Here is a 12,175-nt window from a genome sequence, read left to right as displayed (position 1 = left end):
GGTGTGTTTTCCACAATCCCATACCATAAAAGATAAACACCAATTTATATTCATTCAAAAAATATGGCAGCTTTTGAGCTGAAGATCCCGGAGATGAACAAAATACAACACGGTACATAATCCTGTAATTCCAGCAGACGGCTACACAGTGAGATCCTGTCTCCAAAGTGGGAAAAGGAGACGCACAGTGTCTGGGCCATTGAGGCGGCTCAATGGGTAAACGGCTACCAAGACAGGTGACCTAAGTTCAGTCCCTCAGGCTTGCATGTTGGAAGGAGAGGACTGACTCACACAAGGTGTCCTCTGACCTCCACACACATTTTTAAAAGGAGTTTGGTGGCCTACATTCATAGTATCATTTGAGAGCCTGAGGCAAGAGGATCATTTGAGACCAGTCTGAACAAAAATAAGCTGACGTGTCAAAGAAACCCTTGTTAGGCTGGTGACTGCAGACTTGAAGGAGAAGGAATTAGGTCTTTTGGATACACACTCAGCAAAAGTGAAGGAACTGCAGAGCACAGGCCAGCCTCTGGCAGAGAGTAAAGAGGCTTGGGCACAGAGGAGAAAGCCCAGATGGATGGTGAAGGTCCTTGCTAAGATTTGCCTTCTCCCTGCCTTATGTAAGGCACAGAGAGAGGTTGTGCGGGCCTGTACAAAAACCCCACACTAGGGATGGTATGTATGAGTTGAAAAACCACAGCCAGCCAAAGTGGCTCATGCTTGTAATCTCAGCACTTGAGAGGCAGAAGTAGGAGGCTTGCCGCAAGTTCGAGGGCAACTTGCTTCACGTATCTACAGGCTGCTTCCCCCAAAGAAAAGGACTGACTGTGGGCACATGCCCCACCCCCAGCAGATATTAGCACATTGGCCATCCTCCCACACACACGGACCCTGCTCCATGACCAAGTACCACAAACACTAGAGCAACGTCTAACCATGTGACCCAACCCTGTAACCACCATTTAAACCACTATCTCTCACCCCATCAAGACTTTGCCCATCACAGGCTGACTCAGCTCTGTGGCAGAGCAGCCCCATTCGCTGGGGACAGATAAGATTGGCTCAGATACTCAGTATCTAGATGCGGGTGTGTACAAGTCTGCTCTGTTCACAGAAGCAGACACAGGAGCGCCACACAACCAGTAAGCCGGCAGCTCTCCCCATCACAAGCCTGCAGCTACGTCAAGCACCAAAGTTCACTGGTTTCACTGCCTTATGACTGGTCCACAGAGGAACTATGTATGTCCAGACTCGGTCTACCACATTGTCAGGAACAGGCCACCTCCAAGACAGCCACAAAAAGGGCACAGACCCACAAATAACATTCGTACACATAGTGTATCAGTGCTGAGTGAACCACAGAAAGTCCACACTCTACTTCAAGGTCCTATGTGTTCAATCCTGTCACCCAGGCACCTGCTAGGAATGGCACACTTAGTCAGCACAGACCCCACGGTGACTCAATTACACACAGATGAGTTGGGGGTGGGGTGAGAAGTGACAGTTCTCATGAAGTCCCTTCAAAGACAGCTGCAGTAGTTACAGTTGACAATTCTCCAGAGGCCACTTGCAGCACATGTGGAGTAGTCAGTGACACAGACAGGTGGCTTCACATTGATTTACAGGACCCTGTTCTATGAGGACCTTAGGCACTTGCGCCCTCAATTACATAACTAGGAACTTAGGGACTCCCACAACACATGCAGAGCCAGCACAGTTCCCGATCCTGTGGGCACACTACAGGTGGCATACTGGTTGTCCCCCTCTGCAACACCCTGCCTGGGCCACACTCGCAGGCAATCACCACCGGCACACACGTGCCGCGTGTACATGGCCCCTGCCCGCCCACTGGCTCTCACACCCCCGCGTTTCCCGTCCCTGCTTGTTTTTCTGGAAACTCAGCTCTGAGTTCACCTCCCCCTAGGCCGGAAGCGCTTGCTATATTTTTAGCCTCTCTGGTTTCCGCCCCTTTCTCTACCCCAGCCCCCAACCCCAGCGCGCACAGGACGTGGCCGCGTGTCCCGCGGGACCTTGGCCGTCCCCTTCCCCACCGTCATTCCAGAGGGGATTCCCGGCCCCTGTCTGGGCCGCGGATTTTCCCCGCTGGCTACGTGGGGAACAGGGAGGAGTCAGGCCATGAACTTCCTCCTGGGATTGGGGCACACAAGCGGGGGTTGGGGGTGGAAGGGGGGCCCTGAACAGAACCCCGGACTCCTAGATCCAGAGAACTTGGATCCCTAGGTCTGAGGGAGGTGGGCCAGGGGTCTAGGGGAGAATAAGTGGGGCCTGGATTCCTGGTGCTGAAGGAGGTAATCTGTGTGTCTGGACCACTGGACAAGCAAAGAACAGAGGTTGAGGGCCAGAGCACCCAGTGTGGGGCACCTGACCCCGTATTTTTGTTAATTATTCTCACTTTGTGAGTCCTACAGCTTAAAGTCTTGATTTGGGGGGGGGTGTCATGCTTACACCCCTCTTCTATCCCCCACCCCAGCATCCTTTAGAGAGTAGCCCAATACCAGGCAGCCAGGCTTTAGTCCCAGTGACTCAGCAGATAGAGGAGGGGGCCAGGCTGAGTCAGGGATGGCAAAAAGCTCGCAGTCTCCAGGGAATCGAAACTGGAATTACTTCTCCATGATCCAGTCCCAGCTGGCCTCCGAAAACCCCGGCATGCCCCACCCCAACCCTGGCTTTTTGCGTTTGGTCCTAAAATTGGCTGGCTCAGGGATTTGTAAACTGGGCGGGAGGCAAGTTTTTGTGCCCCTCCTTCCCTTCTTTTCCCGTTGTCCTCGAGACTGTTTACAACAGACTGGAACCCTGGTTACCAGAGAGGAACCCAAGCGTCCGGGCTGAGCGTCCTCGTCACGGCTTCCAGGAAGCCCCCTCCCCCGCCCTGAGCGAGTGAGTCACGGGCGAGCGGGAGGCCGCCACCGTGCCACAGCAGCCTAGGGCCCGCCCTGCTCACGGGACCAGCCCAGGAAGGCCCCTTGGCCCCAGAAAGCGCTGCACCAGGGATTCCCCCTACACACACCCGTCTCCTGTGAGGCAAGCCAGTGAGAAGCCTGGCAGAATCTCCCTACCTCGATACAAGTGCGCAACGCACCGTGCTAGAACTTCCCAGCATTGTAATTACACTCCTGGCAATGATAACTCCCATACACAAGAACACTTTTTCACTGGAGATATCCTTGAAATAATACTTTTTACTTGGGTGTGGCGGCCATGCCTGTAATCCTAACACTACTTGGGTGGTGGAGACGGGAAGATCGCGAGTTCCAAGCCGGCTAAGGAGACCCGATTGAAAAACAAAAACCTTTACAGACCTCAAGAGCGTTTAAGATGGCTTGCATTACAAGAAACCCATTCAACGTTGAAGGTGCCCCCCACCCCTTTTTTTTTTCCAATAGAGGCGAGCTTTCTCCCTAATAAAAGATTCAAGCTGTTCCAAACTTGAGTTTTCGGAAGCAAAACCTCTTGATAATTTAAAGTGCAGCTTGGGTGAATGAGCCCTTGCTAGACAAGGGGGTTGGAAGAGCGAGCGAGCGGGGCTGAGCTACAGCTAAGGAGAGGCTCTGAGCAGTCCCTTCCTGGACCAACTGTCTTCTAAGTTCTTTATGGTTTTTTGAGACAGGGTTTCTCTGTTTAGTCCTGGCTGTCCTGGAACTCACTCTGTAGACCAGGTTGGCCTCAAACTCAGAAATCCTCCTGCCTCTGCCTCCCAAGTGCTGGAATTAAAGGCGTGCGCCACCACTGCCCGGCCGTCTTCTAAATTCTGTGCCTTCAAGTTTTAGTTTTAATTTCACCTTCCCTTTTTATCTTTCTGTAACCCGCTTCCTCGCCTAGATTTGTTTCCCAGTCCGCTCTCCCTGCTGTCTCCCCACTTTGCAAAGGTCATCTTTTTTCCCTTCTGTAGCAGGGATTGGCTCTAAGGAGTACATGCCAAGTCACCGAGCCTTCTTTTTACTCCCTCGTTACCATGGTGGTTCCTCCCCCCCCACCCCTTTTTAGAAATAGGACCAGGAACCCGAGCACTATCTGAGACTGACATTGAACACCTGATCCCCCTTCCTCCACCTCCAAATGCCAGGATCACAACCATATGTCCCTTTTGTTTTGTTTTTCAAAACAGGGTTTCTCTTTGTGTATTCCTGGCTGCTCTGTAGGCCTCGAACTCACAAAGATCTGTCTGCTTCTGCCTCCCAAGCAGTCAGATTAAAAGTTTGAGCCACCATCTGGTGCCTTTTTACTGTTTGTTTGTTTGTTTGTTTGTTTTTCGAGACAGAGTTTCTCTCTTAAGTCCTGGCTGTCCTGGAACTCACTCTGTAGACCAGGCTGGCCTCAAACTCAGAAATCCGCCTGCCTCTGTCTCCCAAGTGCTAGGATTAAAGGCATGGGCGCCACCACCGCTCGGCAAGACACTTGTCTTAAAAAAGTAAAAGGGCTGCTGAGCAGTGGTGGCACATGCCTTTAATCCCAGCACTTGGGAGGCAGAGGCAGGCGGATTTCTGAGTTCGAGGCCAGCCTGATCTACAGAGTGAGTTCCAGGACAGCCAGGGCTACACAGAGAAACCCTGTCTCGAAAAACAACAACAACAAAAACCAAAAAATGAAAAAACAAACAAAAAGAGTCTCACTAAGTTATCCAGGCTGCCCTAGAACCCACTAACCTAACCACTAGGGTTCTACCCGACCATAGCCTAGCCAGGCCTTGAACTACCAGTCTCCTGCCTCAGCCTCCCGGAGGGGCTGGAATCACAGCTAAACCAGCGGGCTCTACTTGTGAATGTCTCTCACTGTCTCTTTGTTTTTCTCTCAGCTTCTGGCCATCTCTGTCTCTTCCAGCTTGTCTCTCCCCGCCCCCGTCTGTCTCACACGCACACGCCCTCTCAGTCTCTGCCCTTGTCAATTGTCCCTAGAGCCCTGCCCCCACCCCTGCCCCAGTTCTCTTCCAGACTGCCTTCAACCTCTGAAAACTACTCGGACACCCCGCTACCATCGCCACCAATCAGTCGAACACAGCCTTCCCCCACTACCCCCGAGAGGGGCCGAGGCTGCGGGAGAGCCAGGTTCAGGCACATTCTGCATGCTAACCAGCAGATGGGCGGAAGGGGCCTCGTACCCGGCCGGCCGGGCTACGCCGCGGGGGCGCGTCCGGGAAGCTCTCATGGCCACGCCTCCGGGCCGCCCCATAAAAGGCGAAAGCTCCTGCGGCGGGCCACAGCCCGACTTCTGCGAAGCGACAGTCGGTTTCTACTCCATGGCCATTCGCGCCACCATGGATCTCTCTGCCATCTACGAGGTGAGTACTGGTTAGACAGCACCTCCGGATCCCCGACGCACCAAACTTAGGCCTGGGACGCCTCCATTCCTTCTCAGACTAGTCTTAGCTGGCTGAAAGTGAGAGAGGGAGCCCGCGAGCCCGGCGCCTCGGTTCGGATACCGGAGATCCCCTGGGGACGGAAAGCTGGCGCACTGCTGTCACTCGCGCAGGGCGAAAGCGGCCCCACACCTGTCTAGTGCCCTTCGCTGCCCGTGGTGTGGTTTGGCGGCCAAGCAGGTGTTAAAGTTGAGGGGGACTTGACACGGTCAGAGTTCTAGAGAGATCTGGCCTCCTGGGTCGGCTTTGGCCCGCTCCTCCAAGTTGTGAAACAAGCGCCCGATGGGCTGTCATATCCGGGGAGGTCTAGAGACACCCGAAGTTAGTGAGCAGCGGTGGTCTTTGATTTGGGGGGATACTGGACTTCCTATATCCCTCTGGATTAGCTTCAGTCATGTGGAAACACTCAAATCTCTGTAGTTTGTGTGAGCCGGGTGGGGCTCAGGCCGAGAACCCACAAACCGGAATGGCAAGCTCGTGAAGTGCTTTACAACAGGGGCGGGGCGTCGTCACCTTACCTTTTCTGGTGGCCTAACCGAACCCTATTTCTCTCAGAGCCTCCTGTCGATAAGCCCTGACCTGTCATCCGACCACGGAGGAACTGAGTCCTCAGGAGGACTTTGGAACATAAACTCGTCGGACTCCATCCCATCTGGGGTCACCTCTCGCCTGACTGGCCGCTCCACTAGCCTGGTGGAGGGCCGAAGCTGTGGCTGGGTACCCCCACCCCCTGGCTTCGCACCCTTGGCTCCCCGCCCAGGCCCTGATCTGTCACCCTCACCTACTTCGCCTACTGCGACTCCCACCACCTCCTCTCGATACAAGACCGAGCTCTGTCGGACCTACTCAGAGAGCGGGCGTTGTCGCTACGGGGCCAAGTGCCAGTTTGCCCACGGCCTGGGTGAATTGCGCCAAGCCAATCGCCACCCCAAGTACAAAACGGAACTCTGCCACAAGTTCTACCTCCAGGGCCGCTGCCCCTATGGCTCTCGATGCCACTTCATCCACAACCCCACTGAGGACCTGGCTCTCCCTGGCCAGCCGCATGTGCTCCGGCAAAGCATCAGCTTTTCAGGCTTGCCCTCTGGCCGCAGAACCTCACCACCACCTCCAGGCTTTCCTGGCCCTTCCCTGTCCTCCTGTTCCTTTTCGCCTTCCAGCTCCCCACCTCCGCCTGGGGACCTTCCACTTTCCCCGTCTGCCTTCTCTGCTGCCCCTGGGACCCCTGTGACTCGAAGAGAACCTATCCCAGCTTGTTGCCCCTCCTGCCGAAGGTCTACTACCCCTAGTACCATCTGGGGGCCCTTGGGTGGCCTGGCTCGGAGCCCATCTGCACACTCTCTGGGATCCGATCCGGATGATTATGCCAGCAGCGGCAGCAGCCTGGGTGGGTCAGACTCCCCTGTCTTTGAGGCCGGGGTGTTTGGGCCTCCCCAGCCCCCTGCACCTCCAAGGCGCCTCCCCATCTTCAATCGTATTTCTGTCTCTGAGTGACAGGTGCCTACCCAATAGGGATCAGCTAGATCTCAAAGAGGGAGGGGACTGCCTGTTGCTGTGGGGACCTGGGGGACTCCTCTAAGTTAATAAGTCCCTCCTTGGGGGACTCCTCTAAGTTAATAAGTCCCTCCTTTCCCTCCTTCTGGACATTCCAAGATGCATTAACCCATTCCCCTGGTGCTGGGCTGGGGCAGGTCCCTAGTTTGCAAATTCAGTGTTTGGGTGGATCCATTCCCAGGGTACCTAAGATGTAGCGTAGCGTGTTTGAGGGGGACAGTTGACACTTGGTCTTCCAGGCCCCAAGTCTTTTGTTTTTGAGATATGGGCTTTATACGGTACCCCAGGCTGGCTTTGAACTCAATATAATCCTGCCTTAGCCTTTTCCAAGTTCTGGGGCTACAGGTATGCACCAGCCCCTCTGTAACTCTGGTCTCCTGGAATCTTAAGTGCTGTGAAGAGCCGGCTCCCACAATACTATCCTAATTTTTATTATACCCCGAAGTTCAGTGTCCCGTGGTTGAAGCCTCTCCTGAGAATCCTGGTGCTCAAATTTCCCTCCCAAAGCACATAGCCAAAGCCATTGCCAAATCCCTTCTTCCTCAACCAGTGGGCCCTTTATTTATGACGACTTTATTTATTGTAATAAGATTTTATAGTATTTATATATATTGGGTCGTCTACTCCGTTTTTCTTTTTGTAATGTTAAAGCTAATACTGTATAAAGTATATACTATAATATATTAAGTAATATATTGTTACCGTACAAGTCTATTTTTGTGGGTTTTTTGGAATTTTTAAATAAAATCTTGAGTGTGAACTGAGATGGAATTTGGGTTTTTTTCGCGGCCCACAGCCTTGTGATGGTGGGTAAACTGACCTCCAGACCTTCCCGTGAGCGGTGCTGCCTGGGGTCGCTTACCTGGCAGGAAGTGACGTTACCGCCCGGTCGTTCACCTGGAGGGGGCGTGGCAAGGTGAGGTCACCCAGTAGGAACAAGGAGAGCTAGTTCTCCTGGCTAAGAGGTGCTCTGGGCCTGTCCCTCCGGCTCTTGACCCAGCTCGGGCAGGGACAGGATGTTTCCGTCCCCACAGGGCCAAGGAAGGAGGGCGGGGTGGGGCGGGGCGGCGAGGACGGAATGTGCCGGAAGGCGAGCCCGGGCGGCCAGGGTCAGGGGTCACCCCAAAGCCGGGCCCTAGGGGACTCTGAACCCCGCGTAGACAGCCTAGGCGGACTTGACAGAGGACTTACTTTAGTTTTTCTCTTTTTTAAAAATAAAGTCGACCCTAGCTCAAACTGATCTGAACTCTCAGCAACCTCCTGCCTCAGCTTCTGAAATACTGGGATAACAATCGGAGGTCACCATGCCCGACTTTATCTTTTTTAACGTATAGTCTGTTACTCTGGAATAGGGTCTCCTCTTCCACAAAGTGGGTCCTGGGATCGAACTAGGTTTTATGGCTTAGTGGCAAGCACCTTTTCTTGCTGAGCCTCTGGATTCTTTATGGACTTTTGTTTGTTTGTAGGGGAGGGCGGGGAAGAAGGGAAGACTGGGTTTCCCTCTGAACCCCGAGCAACTCCTGGCAATCCTCCTGCCTCAACTTTATGAATGTTTAGGATTATAGGCTATGAGCCCTCTCGGTTTGGGGCAGGCTTTAAAGAAGTGTGAGACTTCTGGCTCCATTTGCAATCTCGGGCCCTGGCACCAGGCAACTTGGGAGTCTCCAGACACCTCAAGAATCTTGGCCTTCTAACATCTGCAGACCCCGATCGGGCATTTCCGGAACTTCGTCTGGTTCGACTCGCGGGGCGCAGGGGTAGGGCGGCCTCGTCGCCGACCATACAAGGAAAAAGGCCGTGACAGCGGCCAGCCGAGGCTGGGCGGGCCGCGCCCGGAAGCTTCTCGCGTCAGGGCCCGCGCCCCGCCCCTCTCTCGTTTTTTCCTCCCGCTTCCTCCCCTCCTTTCAGCCTCCTCCCTCTCTTCCCTCTTTCCTTTCTTCTCCCAACTCCTCCCACCTATCGCTGTAGCTCCTCTCACGCCGTAGCTCTTCCCCGGTTCCCCTCTGTCTTAGCCCCTAGGACTTTTGTTCGTTTTTGAGATAGGCTCCCTCCGTAGCCCTCCCTGCTAGGCCCTTTGCTTCCTCCCCTAACTGTAGACCGTCGACCCGGCTCTTCCTCTCACCCTGCTTCTCTTTCCCTCCATTCTACTGACCTGTGGTCTCCTCTCCCAGGAAGCTGCCTCCCTTGAGAGAAAGAGCTCAGGCCCTGGTATGTAGAACAGGGTTGGGAGAGGGAAGCAGAAACTCAAAAGTCCCCTAGGCATCGGGAAGGTAGAGGTGAGCAGCGCTGGACACTGAGCGGAAGAAATGGATGGGCACTAGAAGAAAGAAGTACACCAACCCTGGCATCAGTCCGGACCCCATAAAAACGCGCACGCGCGCGCGCACACCGACTCACACACACACACACACACACCCCAAGGGCTGAGGATTTAGCTAAGTAGAGTGCCTGCTCAGCGACTGCAGAACCCTGGTCTAAGTATATGACCTCTCCAGGTCCTTGACAGATGGCTCAGAGTTTAAGAGAATGAACCTGCTTCTCTTGCAAAGGACCCACATGACAGACGGCTGACAACACCAATTCCAGAGGACCCAGAGCCCTCGCCTTGGCCTCCTTGGACACTAAGCATGCTATGACACCAGCCCCTTAGACCTGCTCTGGAGACACAGCCAAATCTACAACTCAATCTAGCCTCCGGGGTCCTCTCATCAAAAGCCCCACCTTGCTAGTACCCAGTTCTAAAAGTACCTGTTCTCTCCTTCCTCCCTGAAATCAGCTGCTCCGGGAAGCTTGTTAGAACACCAGAGTCAAATCACAAAGTTCAAAATCATCACCACAGCCCAACAGCCTGCCCCCCCCCCCAGCTCTTCTCATCTGCTCCACTAACACATCCATCTTCAGTCTTAGAGTGTTATCTGGAACATCTCCCTGGTGTTCCCATGGCTCCCTCCCTTCCTCCAGGTGTCTGATCAAAGAAGATTTCTCCTGGGGCTGGAGAGATGGATCAGCAGTTAAGAACACTGTCTGCTCTGACAGAGCACTTGGTTTGATTCCCTGCACCTCAAGGCTCATAATCCTCTGAAACTTCAGTTCCAGGGGATCTGCCGCGCTCCTCCAGTCTCTTTGGGCGCCAAACATGCATGTGGTGCACAGACACACTTGCAGACCCAGCTACCCATACACATAAAATAAAAACTACGATCATCCCTGACAACTGTGATAATCTGCATCGCGCCCTATCTGCTCCATATTTATCAGTACCTAATCTAAAGATAGACTTACACTCCCATATATTAATGGTACTAGGAGTTTAGGCCACTCTGGGTAACATAGGGAACGTCAAATAAAAAAAAAAAAAAAAAGTCCCAGCACTTGGGAGGCAGAGGCAGGTGGATTTCTGAGTTCGAGGCCAGCCTGGTCAACAGAGTGACAGCCAGGGCTACCCTGTCTCGAAAAACCAAAAAAAAAAAAAAAAAAAAAAAAAAAAAAAAAAAAAAAAAAGTACTTCGTAGACTTTTAGTGTTCTTGGTAAAAAGTCAAGTCCTCAGAGACAGAAGTAAAGTACCTAGTGAGTGTTCAGTATATATTGAAGAAATCGGTTCAGAAACCTGAAGAACGAGTGAGTTCCAGGACAGCCAAGGCTATACAGAGAAACCCTGTCTCAAAAAAAAAGAAAGAAACCTGAAGAAGAAAAATATATTTAAAAAGCGTTGTAATCATCCACCTATCCCTAGGATGTGAGATTTAGAGTCCATTTGATGCCCAGGCCATTTAATGAGAGACGTTATTGCCCTCTGGCGACCAGAATAGAAACTGCAACTATGGGATGATCCATCGACCATTGCAAAAAATTCACAAAGAAATGTTCATTCTTCAAAAATTCTGTAGTTTCCGGGTGTAGTGACGCACGCCTTTAATCCCAGTACTCGGGAGGCAGAGGCATGCGCATCTCTGTAAATTCGAGGTCATCGTGAATTCCAGGCCAGCCATAGTTAAATGGTAAGACAGGCCAAACTGTTCGGTTGAATTATAAAATGTGAAGACTTCTAAACTGATGAGAGAACACAAAAAAGGGGGTTAATAAGGAAAAAAGAAGTGCTCCAGGTGAGGATCGAACTCACAACCTCGGCATCGCTTACGCCTAGCACTGACATATAAGTACCGCGCGCTAACCGATTGCGCCACTGGAGCTCCGGCCGCACCCTCGCGCCAGAGAGTCCTTCAGTCAGTTGTAGTCGCGCGAGTTTGTTGAATGGTTCGATCCAACATTGCATATGCAAATATAAAGCCCGCCGATCGACCAATAAGAACTAGAGTGTGTGACTATTCCGGATCCTCTCGCCTCGTGGCCCCTTGCTGTAAAAGGTAAAAAGTCCTCCCGGCTCTTGGAATGTGGGTGGTGACTTGCCGTTGGATCCGCCTGCTTGCGATTATTCAGAGTAGGGGGCGGGGACTTTAAAAGCCTTTGCGGAGGGCGTGCCGGAAGGCGGCCCCTCCCCCCAGCGGGCGGGAACAGGATGTGAGCCGCAGTGGCGGCAAGGGGGAGGAGAAGCTTCAGGCGGCCGCCCCCCGCCCCACATCTGGGACCCGACTCTCCCCGCCCCAGATGCGGCGTCGCCGCCGCCCCCAGAACCCCAGGACACTCATCCCGGAGCCCGAGGCGTCCATAGTGTCGGACCCAGGCGTCCAGGACCTCTGTCCCGCGTTTTAAGAGACCCGCAAGTCCCGGCTCCCGCGCAGGGGCCGGGACCTCTGATGCCCAGCGCCCCCTCCTGGAGGAGCCGGGGGCTCGGGAAGTCAGCCCCGAGGCGGGAGGCCCGTCCGGCACCCGGCTTCGAAGACCGTAGGATGTGGCCGTGCATCCCTCCCATGGGGTCCCAACTCTGAGTCCAAGACCCCCTCCTGGAGCCACTTGGGGACAGGACCTCGCGCCTCGACTTAGCGCTGCAGCATCCATCACCTCCAGGAGACGGAGGAGTTAGCCAGTCCTTGCGGTCCCTCCCGGAGGTGACTTCATCCCTGCCCCTCGGGTTCTGGAAACTCTGGAATCCTGGTGCCCCCGACAACACACAGCCCTACCTAGAAGACTGAGGAATTTGGGTCCCCAGCGCCCTGGTTTGAGACTCGAATAGAGGGTTGCAGCATCTTCTATTTAGAACACCGAGACTTCGGACTCCGGATCCCAACTCTCCCCGGATTCTGGAGTCCGAGAACCCCAAGTTCACGACCTTAAGTCTGGGTTGTGAG

At 53.7% G+C, this 12,175-nt stretch overlaps 1 protein-coding gene and 1 non-coding gene across 2 annotated transcripts; one reads left to right on the top strand and one right to left on the bottom strand.

The window, feature by feature from the left end:
• The first annotated feature begins 5,141 nt into the window (after positions 1-5,141).
• Positions 5,142-7,692, top strand: Zfp36 (ZFP36 ring finger protein). Its single transcript, XM_034494071.2, has 2 exons — positions 5,142-5,296; positions 5,930-7,692. The coding sequence occupies exons 1-2, from the start codon at positions 5,162-5,164 to the stop codon at positions 6,866-6,868; spliced, it is 1,074 nt and encodes a 357-aa protein (XP_034349962.2). The 5' UTR covers positions 5,142-5,161; the 3' UTR covers positions 6,869-7,692.
• A 3,332-nt stretch (positions 7,693-11,024) lies between these two features.
• Trnai-uau (transfer RNA isoleucine (anticodon UAU)) lies at positions 11,025-11,119 on the bottom strand. Its single transcript has 2 exons — positions 11,082-11,119; positions 11,025-11,060 (listed from the first exon to the last, which is right to left on the bottom strand). It is a non-coding gene; the product is annotated as a tRNA-Ile (tRNA).
• Between the last annotated feature and the right edge of the window lie 1,056 nt (positions 11,120-12,175).

The sequence above is a fragment of the Arvicanthis niloticus genome, chromosome 1, assembly GCF_011762505.2.
Source record: "Arvicanthis niloticus isolate mArvNil1 chromosome 1, mArvNil1.pat.X, whole genome shotgun sequence".
In the NCBI taxonomy this organism is placed as follows: domain Eukaryota; kingdom Metazoa; phylum Chordata; class Mammalia; order Rodentia; family Muridae; genus Arvicanthis; species Arvicanthis niloticus.
Note: the sequence above shows the minus strand (reverse complement) of the source record. Positions and strands in the feature narration are given on the sequence as shown.